At 45.5% G+C, this 17,743-nt stretch overlaps 2 protein-coding genes and 1 long non-coding RNA gene across 9 annotated transcripts in view; 2 read left to right on the top strand and 1 right to left on the bottom strand.

Moving 5' to 3' along the window:
• Positions 1 to 12,918, top strand: part of LOC147583614 (uncharacterized) — a 31,853-nt gene extending 18,935 nt beyond the window's left edge. Inside the window, exon 2 of the long non-coding RNA XR_015248398.1 lies at positions 12,625 to 12,918. This is a non-coding gene — a long non-coding RNA (uncharacterized LOC147583614). The remainder of the gene's footprint in view (positions 1 to 12,624) is intronic.
• On the bottom strand, positions 8,819 to 16,179 carry NME6 (NME/NM23 nucleoside diphosphate kinase 6). Of its 4 annotated transcripts, none has more exons than XM_025916091.2 (6): positions 16,138 to 16,179; positions 13,194 to 13,290; positions 11,032 to 11,134; positions 10,448 to 10,487; positions 9,863 to 10,023; positions 8,819 to 9,586 (listed from the first exon to the last, which is right to left on the bottom strand). In XM_025916091.2, exons 2-6 carry the CDS (start codon positions 13,281 to 13,283, stop codon positions 9,399 to 9,401), a joined length of 582 nt encoding a protein of 193 aa, XP_025771876.1. In that variant the 5' UTR covers positions 13,284 to 13,290; positions 16,138 to 16,179; the 3' UTR covers positions 8,819 to 9,398. The 4 variants fall into 4 exon arrangements, with proteins under 4 accessions (XP_025771876.1, XP_025771875.1, XP_086554448.1 ...); XM_025916090.2 differs by lacking the exon at positions 16,138 to 16,179 and adding an exon at positions 16,028 to 16,123; XM_086698322.1 differs by lacking the exon at positions 16,138 to 16,179 and adding an exon at positions 15,956 to 16,076.
• Positions 16,180 to 16,344: 165 nt separating this feature from the next.
• FBXW12 (F-box and WD repeat domain containing 12) overlaps positions 16,345 to 17,743 on the top strand; it is a 76,815-nt gene continuing 75,416 nt past the window's right edge. For 2 of the 4 annotated variants that reach the window (XM_086698315.1, XM_086698316.1), the window contains exon 1: positions 16,345 to 16,543. The gene's annotated coding sequence lies outside the window, so the exon portion shown is untranslated. Of the gene's footprint in view, positions 17,409 to 17,743 lie in introns of all 4 variants that reach the window. The other 2 variants (XM_086698313.1, XM_086698314.1) reach the window with 2 other exon arrangements.

Below are 17,743 nucleotides of genomic sequence, written 5' to 3'. Positions count from 1 at the left end.
GATGAACATAGGGAAGGAAAGAAAAGATAAGGTAAAAACAGAGAGGGAGGCAAACCATAAGAGACTCTTAAATACAGAGAATAAACTGAGGGTTGCTAGAGTGGAGGTGGTTGGGGGGCGAGGGTTAAATGGGTGATAGGCATTAAGGAGAGCACTTTTTGGGATGAGCACTGGGTGTCATATGTAAGAGATGAATCACTGGATTCTACTCTTGAAGCCAGGACTATACTGTATGATAATTAACTTAAATTAAAAAAAAAAAAGAAAAAATGCCTTCTTTTACTCAGCATAATTATTTTGAGAATTATCCACATCATGTATCAATAGTTCATTCTCTTTTTTTAGTTTTTATTTTTTACATTTATTTATTTTTGAGAGACAGAGTGTGAGCGGGGGAGGGGCAGGGAGAGAGGGAGACATGGAATCAGAAGCAGCCTCCAGGCTCTGAGCTGCCAGCACAGAGCCCGACACGGGGCTTGAACCCACGAACCATGAGATCATGACCTGAGCTGAAGTCAGACACTTAACTGACTGAGCCACCCAGGCGCCCCTAGCTCATTCTTTTTATTGCTGAATAATATTTCATTATGTGGATAAATTACAATTTATTCATTTACCCATTTCGATTGTTTCCAATTTTGGCTATATTGTGAACATTCATGTACCAGTCTTTGTATGAGCATATGCTTTCAGATATCTTGGGTAAAAACATTAGGAGTGGAATGACTGGGTCTTATGATGGGTGTATGTTTGACTTTCTATGAAACTACCAAATTTTTCCAAAGTGGTTGTTCCATTTTTTTATACCAGCAGAGTATGAGACTTTCAGTTCCTCCACATTCTTACCAACACTTGGAATGGATAATATTTTAAATTTTAGACATTCTAATAGATGTATAGTGCTATCTCATCATGGTCTTACTTTATATTTCACTAATGGGTAATGATGTTTAATATCTTTTCATTTTGCTCATATTCTTTGTTGGATGTTTGTTTTCCTATTATTGAGTTTTGAGAAATCTTTATATATTTTTGATACAAGCCCTTTATCAGATATGTAATTTGCTCTCAAAATGAATGAAAGACCTAAAGGTAAGAGCTAAAATTATCAAACATAGGCGCAAGCCTTTATGATCTTAGGTTAGGCAATGAAGTTCTAGATCACCAAAAGCACAACAAATAAGAGGAAAAAAATGACAAAATGGATTTAATAAACACTTAAAGCTATTGTGCTTCAAAAGACACCATTAAGAAAGTGAAAGTAAAAGATTACCTCTTATTACATGTATTTATTCACTTTTACCTTTGAACTATACTTCGATCTGGAGCTCTAACTTCATGTGTACATCTAAACCTGACCTTGGTCATGGACCTTAGGTCTGCACATGTATGTTGGGCATGCACCTTGGACCTGAATTTGTCCAGTTCCTTGGAAACAATCGTAAGCTAGAAATTGTAAGTGGATGTGAACCTTTTACTCAGACCTTGGAATTTGTCCTGGACTTAGACCCTGGGCCTTGGACAATATTTAGATACTGGATTCCAACCTTATAATTCAGTTCTTGACCTTTATTTTCCCAGAATCTTGGACCTGAGTTTATATCTAGACCTTGGTCACGGACCTGGACCTTAGACCTTGATTTGGAGCGTGAGTGTTATATGGTAGGGCTGTCGTAACAAAGTACCACAAACTGGGTCACTTAACCAACAGAAAGTTATGTCTCACAGTTCTGGAAGCTAGAAGTTCAAGATAAAATGTTGGCAGGGTTGATGCCTTCTGAGGGCTGGGAGGGAGAAATGCATTTCATACTTCTCTTCTGGCTTTTGGTGTTTTTCTGACAATCTTTAGCATTCTTTGGTTTGTAGATGAATTGCCCCAGTATCTGTCTTCATGTTCACATGGTAGTTCCCCCTGTACGTGTGTCTGTGCCAAATTTCTTCTCTTTATAAGGACACCAGTCATACTGAATTAGGAGTCCACCTACTCCTGTATGACTTCATCTTAACTAATTACATCTGCAATAACCCTATTTCCAAATAAGGTCACATTCTGAGGTATTTGGAGTTAGGACTTCAACATATGAATTTTTGAGGGCCACAACTCAACCCATTACAGGCGTGAGGTGGTATCTTTGGGACATTGACCTGAACTCTGTATATGAACTTTGAATTTGTACTTGGAACTGGATGCGACCTGACCAGAACATTGAACCTGACCTTAGACCTAGACCTTGGCCTTTGGAAGAATGATTGAAACTTTGATTGGGAGATCAGATCTGGATTTTGGATATGGACTTGGACCTTGGACCCAGTACTTGGATTTGGGCCTGGACCTAAATTTGACATTGAAATTAGATTTGACATTAGGCCTACTCTTCGGACTTGGCTCTGGGTTTTGGAACTGTGCTTTGGAACTTATTGGTTTATCTTCAACCTCCCCCCTTAAAATTGGACATGCACCTTGTACCTCAACTTTGGATGTGGGCCTGGACCTAACCTTGGTTGTGGACATTGGACCTACGCTTTCATGTAGACATGGACCATGGGACTTGCACCTGGATCTTGGAAGTAGACTTTGGACGTTGTTCCTGAGCCTTAAATTTTGATTTCAAATCTTGATCTCTGACCCTGACCTAGAACTTAAATCACACCTGAATCTCAACCTGGTCCTTGGCCTTGGACATTGTCATGGTCTTTGGACTTGGACCTTGAAACTAGATTCATATCTGAACTATGTATCTGAACAGTTCTGGACTTTGAATCTAACCTTAGGCATTGTATTTGCTTATAAATCTGTATTTATTATTTTTACTATTTTTTAATGTTTATTTTTTGAGAGAGAGAGAGAGAGAGTGAGAGAGAGAGAGAGCATGAGCAGTGGAGGAGCAGAGAGAGGGGGAGATACAGAATCCAAAGCAGGATCCAGGCTCCAAGCTGTCAGCACAGAGCCTGACATGGGGCTCGAACCCATGAACTTCAAAATCATGACCTGAGCTGAAGTCAGACTCAACCAACTGAGCCACCAGGCACCCCTGAATCTGAACTTCTAACAGAGGGCTTGAACTTTATACCTGGACCCTGGATCTGACCCCAGCCTAGACTTCCGACCTGGATGTGGATGTGACCTTGGGCCAAGGATTTAGACCTGGATGTCCATCCTGAACTTTGACTTCTCCTGGACATTGAGCTTGAAACTTAGACCTAGATGGGGCCTGTAACTTATACCTGACATTAGACTTATACATTGGATCTGGATCTTAGACATGAACTTAAGATATGCATATGAACATTGGACCTGAAACTTGGACCTAGATTTTCCAAGTTTTTTGGATATAACCTTTAAAAAATCATTATTTATTTACTGAGAGAGACAGAGAGAGAGGAAGCACAAGTGGGAGAGGGGCAGAGAGGGAGTGAATCCCAAGCAGGCTCCACATTGCCAGTGCAGAGCCCAACATGGGGCTTGAACTCAAGAATTGTGAGACCATGACCTCAGCCAAAGTTGGAGGCTTAACCAACTGAGCCACCCAGGCACCCCTCTTGGATATAACCTTTAACTGGAATTTGGACCTGAACCTGGATTTTTTTATTTGGTCATCGGAGCTGGACATGAACATGAACTTTGAACCTGAACCTTGGAACTCAACCACAGACCTGGATTTGTTCAGTGTTTAGGAATTGACCTTAGATCTGGACCTTCGTCAAGGATCTGACACATGCTTGGAGCTGGGACTCAGATTTCAATCTGTATCTTGGACTTAGGACCATGATCTGGATGATGTAAATGCACCTTGGACCTGGACCTTGGACCAGAATTTGTATATGAACGTGGACTAATCTTTGGATCTAAATCTGGACCTGGTTTTGGATGTTGGACTTAGACCTAAAGCTTTGATTTTACCTAGAACATATACTGGTTGTTTTTTTTTTTTTTTTAATTAAAAAAATGTTTGTTTAAAATTTATTTATTTTTTGAGAGAGACAGAGACAGAGACAGAGACAGAGAGAATGAGCAGGGGAGGGGCAGAGAGAGAGGAAGAAAGAAAGAATTCCAGGCAGGCTCCATGGGGTTAGTGTGGCACCCAATGCAGGTCTCGATCTTACTAACTGGGAGATCATGACCTGAGCCAAAACCAAGACTTGGACACTCAACCAACTGAGCCCTCCAGGTGCCCCTGGAACATATACTTTTGGCACTATACTTTGTCATTAGACATGGACCAGGAGTTGTTACTTGGAACTGTATCTTGGACCTCAGATCTGAAATTTAAACCTGGTAGTGACCTGTATTCCTTGTACTTGACCTCATATCTGGCAATTGAATCTCTACCCAGATCTTGGACTTGGATCTCAAATCTTGCATTTCCTTGGATAATGGATCTTACCTGAAATATAGAAATTGTACCTACATTTGGATCTTTGACCTGGACCTGAATCTACGAACAAGATTCATTCTTGGCAGTGAATTTTGGCAATGATCCTGGACCTCAGACCTGGATTTAGTTCTTAGACTTAGGCTTCAGTCCTGGATGTAGATCTCAAATGTGAATATCAGACCTTAAAGCTGAACCTCATTTCTGGCCCCCAATCCTATAACTTAGAATGGATTATACATATTCTTGGAACTAGAACTTCAATCTGGATCTTGGAACTGGAACTCAACCTTGTACTAGATATTCAAACTGGACTTCAGACATGGATTTAATCTGGATTTTGGACTCACCTTAGACCTGGGAAGTGGACCTAGAATTGGACCCTGGACTTGGTCATTGAACCTCTGTACTGGACCTGACTTTGGATCCAGACTTTGTGTCTTGACCTGAACCTGGACTTTGGAAGTGGTTGAATGTACCTCAACCTTGAACAGGTGTCTTGAATCTGGACTGTAAACCTGGACCTAGATTTAACATTAAATGCTGACATTGGACCTGAGCCTCAAATATGAACATAGATATTGGACTTGGACCATGGACCTCGACTTGGATCCAGATCTAGGATATAGTGTTTGGAACTAAACACTGGCCTGCTCCTGAACCTTGTTGTAGACGTTGGATATGGAATTGGCTTGTAAGTTAGTCCTGACATTAAACCTGGTCCTTGGACATGGACTTGGACTTTGATATTAGAACTGTATCTTGGACATTGAATGTTCTAAACATGGATCTGCCCTTTGGACCTGAACTTAGGATGTGGATCTGCATTTGATCTTGGATACTTATGTTAGACTTGGCCTTTGGAAATGGACATGGATCTTGGACCTGGACTTTGACCTGAATGTTGGAATAGACTTAGGGACTTTGTTCTCAAACTCTGGACCTGGGCCTTGAACCTGGAACCTCAGACTTGGGGCTGGATCTTGGACTTGGCCCTTCGATCTCAAACTGGTCTTTGGACATAGAATTGGAACCTTGGACTTGGAACATCAAATCTCAATTGTGGAACTCTGTTTGTCTGTGATGTTGGACCTATCCTTAGACTTGGTCCTTGGTGATGGACCCAGGCCTTGGACCTTGTTACTTGAGCTTCAACTTCTAACCTAAGACTTTGATCTCATATCAAGACCTCAGACTTGGACATCAGACCTACATCAGGATATGACTTTAGATCTGGAATATTGATCTGAACCAGAATTCTAGACCTAGATTAGGGGAGCTTGGTCTTAGACTGGAATCTTGGTTTGAAACTCAACTTGTCCTGGACACTGAACTCAGACATAGGATTGATTTGGATCTTGCAACTATACCTTTAACTTTGACATCTAACGTTGGTCACAGAACTTGAATTTGGGGCATTTGTTTTGGTCTCTCTTGTGGGTGCTACGCCACCACCTTGGTATCTTTCCATGAGGGAGGGTCGCCTCAGACTTGGCTAGGAAGTAGAGTGCTTCCCCTGTCTGCTTATTGATAGTTGGCACTCCTAATCAATCTCCTTTGTCAGTTTGCCTGGAGTTTTCAGCTGGACTTTCTATTTAGTCTGTTTAGTCATGGGAAAGAATAGGCCAGATGGGCTGTCATCTAGTGCTGGGTTAGAGTTTGGGAAATGCCTCGTCTGGACCACCTTGTTCTGTTGTGTGGGGAGACCTAAGTGCCCTGTTGCTGTGTTGTTCCTCCAGTCCAGAAGTCTCAAACCATTTATCCTTCAGGCAACCTTCTAGAGTTCTCCTTGATTGTTTCTTGCATATTTTCAGGTTTATAGTTGTACTCAGCAGGGAGGAGCAGAGATAAATGGGTCTATACCATTTTGTCTAGACTGAAGTCACTGGCCATTGCTGTTGTAGGTTGCTCTGTTGAGAGTTTTGCTATAGAGATGAGCAGAGACATGAGACAGTGGCATGAAGGAGATGTGGTGTTAAGAAAGGTTTGCTTTTAAAATAATCTAAAAACGGAGGGGAAAAAACATAAGAGACTCTTAAATACAAGAGAACAAACTGAGCGTTGCTGGAGGGGTTGTGGGTGGGTGGGAGGGGCTAAATGGGCAAGGGACATTAAGGAGGACACCTGTTGGGATGAGCACTGAGTGTCATATGCAGGGGATGAATCACTGGATTCTACTCATGAAATCATTATTGCACTGTATGCCAACTAACTTGGATGTAAAGAAAAAAAAGAAAAAAAAAGAAACAAGAAAGGAAAAAGAATTGTTTAATTTATTAATGAGAGAAACTATAGCATGTTTGTAAGATCTATTTCTTGATGGTGCAGGAAGCATAGGAAATAATTACTTGAAAAGGTAGGAGGCAATAAGATCTCCTGTACAAATTTGGGAAAGCTTTAGATAGGAGCTTAGAAGGTTTGTCCATTGCCCATCCTAACAGGAAGGAAGCAGAGTATGTGAGCACAGATGCAAGTAGGTACTCAGTGAGGTCTTGGGAGTCTGAGGAATTTCTCTCTTGACTGTTTCTGTTATCTTCCTGAAAGAGGAAGCAGGGTCAACAGCTAGACAGTGAAAAAGAAGGAAGAGGTTGTTGGAGATTTGGAGAGAGAATATATGAAAAAGTTACCTAGGAGAGTGGACTAGTGAATGGTCTAGATTTAGAAGACGTGACAGAGGGATACAGAAGACTATGATTTAAAAGTAGGATTTAGGGGTAACTGGGTGGCTCAGTCGGTTAAGCGACCAGCTCTTGATTTCAGCTCAGGTCACGATCTCATAGTTCTCAAGATTGAGACCCACATCAGGCTCTGCACTCAGTGCAGAGCCTGTTGGGATTCTCTTTCCCCCTCTCTCTCTGCCCCTCACCTGCTTGTGCTCTCTCTCTCTCTCTCTCTCAAAATAAGTAAATAAACATAAAAATTAAAAAAAAATAAAAGTAGGATTTAGGGGTGCCTGGGTGGCTGTCAGTTAAGCATCCAACTCTTGGTTTCAGCTCATGATCTAGCAGTTCATGAGTTCAAGCCTCACACAGGGCTCTGTGCTGACAGAGTAAAGCCTGCTTGGGATTCTCTCTCTCTCCCTCTTTCTCTTTGCCCTACCCCCCCCCTTCAAAATAAATAAATAAACTTAAAAAAAAAAGTAGGATTTAAAGACTTCAGAGATGGAGGAATCCTAAGTGATGTCAAAAGCCAGAGTATGAATAGCCTAGTTCTATTAACAAAGCAATGACTCCTATGTCTGGCACTGTGCTGGGCAACAGTGACAAAGGCATGAAGAAACCAGTCTCTTCCGGTGGGTTAGTGTGTAAGCCACACTGGAGTGGGCTGCTGAGACAAGGGGGATGAGCCTGTTAGCATAGACAACTAATGTGGGTTCTTTGTCCAGAGAGGAAGAAACACGGGTAGCTGAAGGGGAAAGTGAGGTTAGAAAGATTTTGAAAAGTGGGAGACACTAAAACGGACTCAGTAGAGAGAGGTAAAAGTGTACTAGAGACTAGAAAACCAAAAGAGCAAGATGGGATTCAGAGCACGTGGAAGGGCTGACTTCATGGGAAGCAGGGCCCTTTCCTGTGTTGTAACAGGAAGAGAAGAGAAGATGGGAGCATATGCAGGTACATTTCTAGATTCAGATGTAAGACTCCTAGGCATGTCACTCTAAGCCCAAAGGTAGTACAACAGCATAAATGCTTTAGCCCATTATCTTCCATGTGAGGTAAGCCCCTTATTGCCACAGAGATGCTGCTGTTGCCAAGGTCACAGTGACCTCCGTGCTGTCACATTTAGAGGTATTTTAAAGGCTTCATCCTGGACTTCTCAACATTCAACATTGCTTCATTCTCCAGAAACACTCTCTTGTCTTGACTTTCCTGATCCACACATCCTTGGTTTTTTCCTTCTTTCTCTGGCTATCTCTTCATCTCCTTTGTTAGCTTGTGCAAATATCTGTTTTCACAAATCCTATATAAATTTAAGGTTCCTCACTACTCCCAGTATGGTAGATTGTCATAATAATGGCCCCTTATGATTCATACCTCCCGGTATCAGTGCCCTCATGTGGTCTCTTCCCACATGGCCTCTGGGCTTGGCCACATGACTTGTTTTGGTCAATGGGATATTAGCAAACATGATATAGGCAGAAGCTTGCGAATGGGGGCCTGACCTCTTAGAACCCTGAAACAACCATGCTATGAAGAAGCTCAGGATAAAAGACCATATTTGACCCATCTGCCAAATGCAGCCATATGAGTGAGTTCAAGTCAGACCAGCAGAACCACTCAACCAATCCAGAGACATCTAAAAATAGACCATTATCGTGTTAAGCCAATAAATTTTGAGATGATGTGTAATGCAGCAATAGATAACTGTCATCCTCAGCTACAACAGAGACATGGCTAACTTGACTGCTTTGTGCAAATCAGAAAAAAAGTGAATCATAAAAACATGCCTCTGCTAGCAGACACATCTTTATTCAAATAAAAGGTGCTCCTTCCCCCAGGATGCAGCCCTATACCACGTGCCCACACTCAGTGCTGGGTGCCTTTATGCACTAGACAAGCTGCACACTGTGTGTGAACCTCCTGGGGGATTTCTACACAATTCTTTCCATTTAGCGCAGACCGGAAACTTGGCTTCAGGAAAGGTTTAATTACTCCATGGAAGGAGAGAGAGAAAACACCTAGAGTAGGGCTCCTAGCCTTGAGGATTCAGTAGACTGACTTTGATTGAAGAAGGTAGGCTAAATGTTGCTTATATAGAGTCACTGCATTTTTCAGGCAAGTCGATTAGGCAAACTCTTCTTTGAAAAAGATGACTAGTTCTCAGGAAAAAAGAGGAGCCATTATTCCTCTGAACCACCCATGAACGTTCTGGAAAAGAGGTAGATAGACAGCTAGATTCTAGAGGAGATGGCAGTGAGGAGCTAGATCCTCAGGTAGGCGTGGTGCCCGGCAGAGATGGCGCCACGATCCCCAGGCCTCCCCGGTCCTACGAGGTCTCCAAGAGAAGCCTGGGCAATTCCACCAGTCTTCACAGACCCACAGGCCTGCGGCAGGCTGGTCCCGGGTCTCCTGCTCCGGCCGCGCAGTGGATGCCTCCCTCTGGACTATAGCGCACAGGGCCACAGCGCAGCTGTGGCTCCTCTTCCTCATACCAGCGCTGTTCACTGAAGTCAGGGAAGAAGGCTGCGATCTCTCTACTGGCTGAAACCACAGAGTCTGTAAGAGAAGGTAAGAAAGAGAAGGGGTTCTCATAGGGAGTGCAGGAAGGAGGTAAGAGGCAGTTAGAGTCAGATTCAGAAACCTGAGCCTCTAGTCCTGCTGACCCTCGGTCCTGGGGCCACGTTTGCCCAGACGGCCACACAGGGCCAGAAACGCCTGGAGGGAGGAGAGTTCATGGCGGGATACCTGCCTCTCAACTCCCTCATAGGGCCTGACCACCAGCCCCAAATCATCCTCCCTCACTGTGGCCGAGGGCAGGGGAGGCAGACTCACCAGAGCCATGGGTTGTGTTGCGGGTGTCAGTGAGGCCAAAACTTCCACGAATTGAATCTGGGGCCACGTGACGTGCTTGGAACACTCTGGTGGGTCCCATCAGTGTCCTCCAAAGCTGGATGGCATCCTTGCGGGCAAGGATGTAGGCTCGGATTGGCCCACTGTGTACAAAAGGAGCAGGTGTCAGGAATCCGACTATGTGGTCTAGGAGGGCAAACTGTGAGCAGGGCACAAATAAAGGGACATTCCACCCTGAGGGTTACCCTGCCTTTCTAGCTCAGTACCAACACTGCTTCAAACAGGAGGTGATGGAAGGCCCCTGCTGTGTACATGCAAAAGGCCACAGAGGTCAGCAGAGTTGTTAAGTAGCATTCAACAATACTCTTCTATAGCCACAGGACCAATAAGCACCATGGCAGGTGGCCACCAGGTCAGTGTTGGCTTAATCATGGCTCCAAGCCCATGTTTCTTCAGACATTTAACACCGATTACAACTTCAAAGAGCGTCACATGAAATTAACAAGTTTAGGAGCAACAGAGATAAATCTTGGTGGATAAAGATGCCCAAACCAAAATTAGAAGTACCTGGCCATGAACTCCACCAGCCGCTGATAGAAAAAACGACCTGCAAAGAGAGAGAGTAATTTCATCCAGACACTGGTGCCCAAGAGCACTTTTTGTACTTAGGTCTCCTTACTTGGAATGATAAAAACCATTTTGGAAAAAAAGGAACAAGGAGTCTGATATACCTGGGTCTGAACACAGGCTCTGCCACTTACAGCCTGTGCAGTTTCAGGTAAGTCATTAATTTCCCCAGCTCAGGTTCCTAATCCATGTGCTGGAGACCTAACAGTACCTACCTCATAGGGCTGTGGGGAAAATTCAGACAAACCATGAGCATGAGGACAATGTCCGACAGAGTAAACATCCCCTATACCTACTGATATCATCAGGACATAAAACTAAATTTCCGGTTGGGCTACGAAGTAGAACCCTCCTAGAAAATATTTTTAAAAGATTGGCAATCATGAAAAGTTTGTGTATAAAGCCAGACTTTAGAAAATGGCTATAACTTTACAGTTGGTAGGTCAGAGACAGCCTGCCATTATGTGTCCTTGCACACCTCGTGGGACAGAGAAGCCTCCCATTCAGAGGACTGCTGATCCTACCTTCGTGTTCTTGGTAAAACTTCTGGCAATCTTCTTTTCTCCACAGAAGTTCTCTCATTCGTACAATAAGGAACCTGTTGCTCAGAATCTGCTGATGAACAGCCTGGATAAACACCACGTCAAAGATAAAAAGCAGTCAAAGGGATGGGGTGCCTGGGTGGCTCAGTTGGTTAAATGTCTGACTTCAGCTCAGGTCATGATCTCACGGTTCATGAGTTCAAGTCCCACATCAGATGAGCTTGAGCCCCACTTCAGGTGAGCTACAGCCACACTTCGAGTGAGCCCTGGCTTTCTCTCTTTCTCTCTCTGCCCTTCGTGGAATTCTCTGTCTCTCTGTGTCTCTCTCCCTCCCACCCTCCCTCTGTCTCTCTGCCCCCCTTTGTTTCTCTGCCCCTCACTCACTTGTACCCCTTCTTTCTCTCAAAACAAAACAAAAAAAGATACAAATAAGTCAAAAGGATGGGCCGCCTAGGTGGCTTAGTCGGGTAAGCACCTGACTTTAGCTCAGGATATGATCTCATGGATCACAGGTTCAAGCCCCACATCGGGCTGTCTGCTGTGGGCACAGAGCCGGCTTCAGATCCTCTGTTCCCCTCTCTCTCTACCCCTCTCCTGCGCGTGCGCATGGGCATACGTGCACTCTCTTTCTCTCTTTCAAAAATAAACATTTTTTAAAAATCAGTCAAAGTGACCATTTGAGTGAAAAGGAAATCCAGGCTGACCAAAAGAACCCATCAGAGCCCAGGACTTGATGGTCTGTCCTGTGTTGGGTCAGTAGAGAAAGAAGGTGGGGCGAGGTAAAGACCTTCAGTCACACGGCTAGAACATGAGCCTCTGGTGCCATCTCGGCCCCTCCCTTCAGCTGAAGCCCACACAACCCACCTCTCGGATCATCATACAAATCTCTTGATAGTGGTCCTGCCTTGAGTTTGTCCCACTCTCTCCAAACCATCACACATGACAGATTAAAAACACCATAATTTATATGTCCCACTCTGGTCAGAACTTTACTCATGGAATGAGGTATAACTACTTTAGGCCAGTGCTCAAGGCTGTACTTTCCTTGCCCTCCGCCTCTTCCAATTCTCTCGTCCTGTCACCCCAGCCTGCTTGTGGCCCTCGGATCCACCACCCGCGTTCCTGCCTCAGCATCTCCCTCTGTGGAACACCTGCCCTCCTGTGCACTGACCAAAGTCTACCCTTCCTTCCTGCTGGCCAGGTCCCCGCACTTGCAGGCCACCATTCCTGACTGCTCTGGTCTTTCTCCGCACCACGGTGAGCTTTCCCAGCAGTGCTGCACAGCGAGTACTTATCAAACTATCCTCGGCAGGACCCTATGATGACCCTCCCCCAGTCCCACCAAGATTGCGCACCCTACTCTACAGGGCTCTGAATACCATGCAACATGATTATGTTACATTACATGGCAAAAGGGATATTAAGGTTGCTATTAGTTGAATCAAAAAGATTATCCAGATGAGCCCAATTAATCACATGAGCTCTTTAAAAGCTGAGTTTTATCTGGCCAGGCACTAATGAGGAAGTCAGGTTTAAAGCATTCGAAGCACTGAACACGCTGTTCCTGTCTTACAGATGGAGGGAGCTGTGTGATGAGGAATGTGAGTGGTCTCTAAAAACTGAGAGAGCAGTCTTCGCCTGAAGGCCAGCAAGGACATGGGGACCTCAGTCTTAGAACCATAGGAACCAAATGCTGCCAACAACCTGAATGACTTTGGATGTGGATTCTTCCCCAGACCCTCCAGATAAGGACCTGGCCTGCTGATACCTTGACTTTGGCCTCATGAGACCCTGAGGAAAAACTCAGCTGAACCTCCTGCACCTCTAAATTCTAGAATTGTGAAATAATAAATGTTTTAAGCTGCTAAATTTGTGGCAATTTGTTTCATAGCGATAGAAAACTAATATACACACATTGTCTAGAGGTTTGGTTCTTCTTACTTTATTGGATCCTTATATTTTTTATCTGCCCCAATTCTCCAGTAGATTTTTAGTCTTCTCAGGGTCAGAGTCCATGGCTCCTAGCTTTACTTCCACGGCATCTTGCACAGGACTGTGCTGTCAGTCTTCACAAGTGGCCCTGTGGCACAGGAAACAGAAGCAGTGCCCAGGACATACAGTAGAGGCTTAAGATTCCTTCTTACCTCCAGAATCAGGGGGTGAGCAACCGCATCAGGCTTGATCAGGGCCAGAGTGAGCTGGAGAGCCTGAGGGCTTCTCAAGATCGAGGTCATTTCACTCCTGCCATCAGAAAGCTGGATTAGGGACTCCTCAGTGCTGTGCTCCCCACCCTTCCTCCTCCAGAGCCATGCAGCCTTTCAAGCTAACAGCGGATCTCATTCCTGACACTCCCAAAGCATGTGGCAGTTACGTACAAAGAAGTTACCCATTCAGGAGAAATTCAAGTTTAAACTCTACCTGTCTCTGCAATATTCCCTTCCCTTCCTAATTTTTCTTGGTGTTTTAGAGGATTTACAATTTACATTGCTAAACAGCCTGGCCACAAAGGTACAATAACTGTTTCCACTCATAAGGCCTTCTATCCCATAGTGCTCTCCCATCGATTCTAGAATTGGAAAATTGGATGGACAAGAATTGGGATGTTCCCAGGACATCCCCCCAAAAAGTCTGCTGGATACCTACCATCTCTTATCTAATCTTACAGATAGGTCAGGACATCCCCTGCCCAAATCAAATTCTTTTTTTAATTTTTTTATTTTTTTTAATGTTTATTTATTTTTGAGACAGAGAGAGACACAGCATGAGCAGGGAAGGGGCAGAGAGAGAGGGAGACACAGAATGTGAAGCAGGCTCCAGGCTCTGAGCTGTCAGCACAGAGCCCAAGTGGGGCTCGAACTCACGAACTGTGAGATCATGACCTGAGCCGAAGTCGGACGCTTAACCGACTGAGCCACCCAGGCGCCCCCCAAATCAAATTCTCTAACACACTCGGTTGTCCTCAGGGCAAAGCTTGTGAACAAGCAACTCCAAGGTCAAGGACTAGTTGTAACCATTTTGTATCTGTAGCAGCTGAAACACTGCCTGGGACAAAGGTCAGTTTTATTGACTAAATGAACCTATATAGTCTTATTCTATCCATCTTTGTATTTCTAGTGTCTAGCATGGTGTAAGAGTTCAACAAATAATTGTGGACAGGGCATCTGGGTAGCTAAGTCAGTTAAGTGTCCGACTTCGGCTCAGGTCATGATCTCGCATTTCATGAGTTCGAGTCCTACGTCGGGCTCTGTGCGGACAGCTCAGAGCCTGGAGTCAGCTTAAGATTCTGTGTCTCCCTCTTCCCCACTTATGCTCTCTCTCTCAAAAATAAACATTAAAAATTAAAAAAAAATAATTGTGGACATGATATAAAGAATATAAAAGTATTTTATAAACCAGACTAAGAGAATTTGAGGTCTCTCTCAACTGTGAAATTTTATTCACATGTGAGAAACTGATCATCTCTTCAGGACTAAAGACTAGGTCTCAAAAGATTATCTGGTGGAGCTCCTAAATTTGCCAACAAATATGGAGAAGGCTTCCATGAACACACACAGGGACAGTCTGGACAACACCCTCATTTCCCTTAGGCTGAAAGTAGCCTGATGATCACGTTAAAGGCAGTGCTTGCTTACTCAAACCACAAAACGAAGTCCAGCCTAACTAGTGCAAGATCAGCCAACCCACTCTCCCTTGCATCTCAGGTTGTGAATAACCAAAAACAAGCGGAATCTTCACCATATATCTAGGGAGAAACAACCTTGACACCTCACCTCCCACCCCCTCCAAATCCATGTTATCACCAAGTTCTGGCAATTTTGCCTAAGCAATAGATCTCAAATCCATACAATCCTCTCCTCAAGGGCCACCACCCAGTCCAAGACATCATCAACCCTCCCCAGACTTCTGCAACAGCCTCCTCGATGGCCTCTCAATTTCTCCTCCTGCCAGCCTCTACAATCTGTTCTCCACACAGCAGCCAGTGAACTAAAAATACAAATCTAATCATATCAGTCCCCACCTTAAGCTTTTGCCTGAGACCTTTTCACAGTCCAAAATGTGTTTCCTCTGGTTACCTCCTATTCACCCACTAGATCTTTTCTTTTAATATTTTTTGTTTTTTGATTTTTTTTTAAGGGGGAGGGAGGGGCAGAGAGGAGAGAGAGAGAATCCCAAGCACACTCTTCATTGTCAGCGCAGAGCCCAATGCGAGCTCGATCACACCAACTCTGAGATCATGACCTGAGCCACCCTGGGCCCCTCACCCACTAGATCTTAGCTCACTTCCCCTATTACATCTTCTTGGACCTCTTCTTCAGTTATGTCTTCACCCTTTAGGCCAGCTGCATTAAAGCAGGGATCTGTTTTGCTCATGGTTTTATTCTCAGTACCTACGCAGAGTGCCTAGCACATAGCTGGCTCTCAAAAGTATTTGGTGAATTAATGAATGAATGAATCTCATCCAGCTATACCAAGGCCAAGCTGCTAGGGGCTCTCTAGGGAACGATGTGTTTCCTCTCCTAATGCCAACTAAGTAATGACTGTCATGGCCCTCGGTTTACAACAAATGTTGACAGGTCAAGAAATCTGTTCAACTTAAAAGTCACTCCATCAGAGAATCATAAATTTGGGAGGTTGCCTAGGCATTCGCCGCCACACCGAAGGCACCCATTCCTCCGATTCCGGGAGGGCGGCGGCAAAGCCCCTCGTCCTCCTAGGCAAAGCGGGGACCTGCAGCCCTCCCCCAGCTCTGTCTCAGCTCCCCATTCTCTACCCTCACCCCGACACCCGAGGCCCAGTTCTCCAATCCCCCAGGCACTCACCCCCATTTCTTGACACCGCCCCTCTCCTCGCTGCCCCCACCCCCCCTTCTCTAGGCCTGCAGCCGCGCGACTCCTGTCCTTTGTACCCAGGCTTAAGCCCATCCCAGATTCTGGGCTGTTCGCGCCCCAGCCCGGATGGAGTTCAAGTCTAGATGCACCTGGTCTTCCACCGCGGCGCCCGGCCACCAGGCACCGCGACAGCTAGCCTGTGAGGCCCAAGCGGGGTCCTTCGGGCGTTCGGCCGGGCAGCCCTGCCGGGGGTCCTTACCGTGAAGCCGCGGACCGAGCCGGAAGCGGAGGCCAGGTGTGTGGATCCCGCGGGGAGACCGCGTTGTGGGAGCGGTCGGGTCGAAGGCCCGCAGCATGCAGCACGAGGGCCGGCCCTGCTGGTGGCCCTTGTCTCTCTCTCCAGCGCTTGCCCCTGCCGTACGAGAGGACAGAGCCGTCTCGGGCGGGAACTGCCTCTCGGAGCCGGCGCGGGCGCGGGCGCCCTCAAGCGGGAGGGAGGGCCAGGCCGGAGTTCGCGGGCCGCAGTGCGCGGGGAGGTGGTGGCCTGGCAGTGGGCCGTGCTTGCTAGCGGGGCCGCTGGGACGGGCCTTGCCTGACTCGTTCTGTCTTACTTTTCTGTCTAGGATGGTGCGTGGCACATGGTTGCTGCCCAGTACTTGTCTGAGGTACGTGAAAGGCGAAGAACTGGTGCTCCCGATCGCGAGGGCAGAGGCAGCCATTGAAAGTCTTGAGCGATCCGCGGACACGAGAGAGCACAGCCAGTGTGGGGATGGTGACGGAGGATGCGTGGCTGGGTCCAGGTGTACATGGGTCATGAGAGAAAATAGTCGTAAGGGCCTTGAACATGTCGCTAAGGAACTTGGGGTGCGGTGGGTTACCAAGGAGTCTGTTGAAGCAGTGCAGGGTCAGGAGATGAGAACTGAGTGTATTCTTGGTGAGTAGTCTCATATGGAGAAGGGACGGTGTGGCTGGTTGAGGAAGGGTGATAACATTTTTTCTTGGAGGGAGTCACTGAATTAGAGTGAAAATAAACCATAACTGTCATCAACTTAAATATACATATTTTTAACTGACTCTCCTGCCAAATATACAGGTGTTGCACGCCTGGAATGTTGGAAGGCAGATCTTTGGTTTTGGGAGCTTGTTTCCACCAGACGTCTTTGGGAAAGGCCATTCATCACCTGTCTGGCTGGTGAAGGCACATGTCCATTTCTGCCTTTACAGGATGAGAGTAAATTTAACCATGTGCTACTGACCAAACATCAGATTTTACTCTTATTTTCAAAGTGTACCAGGTCCCAGTTTTGTTTTCTACGTTTTTTTAAGGTTTTATTTATATATTATTTTTTCAAAGTATATTTTTCAGAGAGAGAAAGAGAGCACGTGCGCGCAAGCCGAGGAGGAGCAGAGAGAGAGAGGGAGAGATTGAGAATCCCAAGCAGGCTCCTTGCTGAGTAGCTCAAACTCACAGACCGTGAGATCACCACCTGAGCCAAAATCAAGAGCTGCTTAACTGACTGAGCCACCCAGGTGCCCCTAAAGGTTTTATTTTTAAGTAATCTCTATACCTAATGTGGGGCTTGAACTTATAACCCTGAATTCAAGAGTGGCATGCTCCATCGGCTAAGCCAGCCAGGTGCCCCTGTTTTCTACCTTTATGTTTGTTAACATAACTTTGGACTATAGGGACTTGGCCAATTTTTAGACCATGGCCATTAGTTCACCTTTCTGCCTTCTGTCCTACACACACCACACACATGCACAGGAGAAGGCTTTATTTAGTTCATATCTTATAGTTGCTTTGACTATCCTCAGCAATAAGCCTACATGATGAAAGTAAGGGCAGGTGTGATTTTAGGAGGAGA

The sequence above is a fragment of the Puma concolor genome, chromosome A2 (genome assembly GCF_028749965.1).
Source record: "Puma concolor isolate L17-30 chromosome A2, mPumCon1.1.hap2, whole genome shotgun sequence".
Lineage (NCBI taxonomy): Eukaryota > Metazoa > Chordata > Mammalia > Carnivora > Felidae > Puma > Puma concolor.
This window is presented reverse-complemented; position numbering and strand designations above follow the sequence as displayed.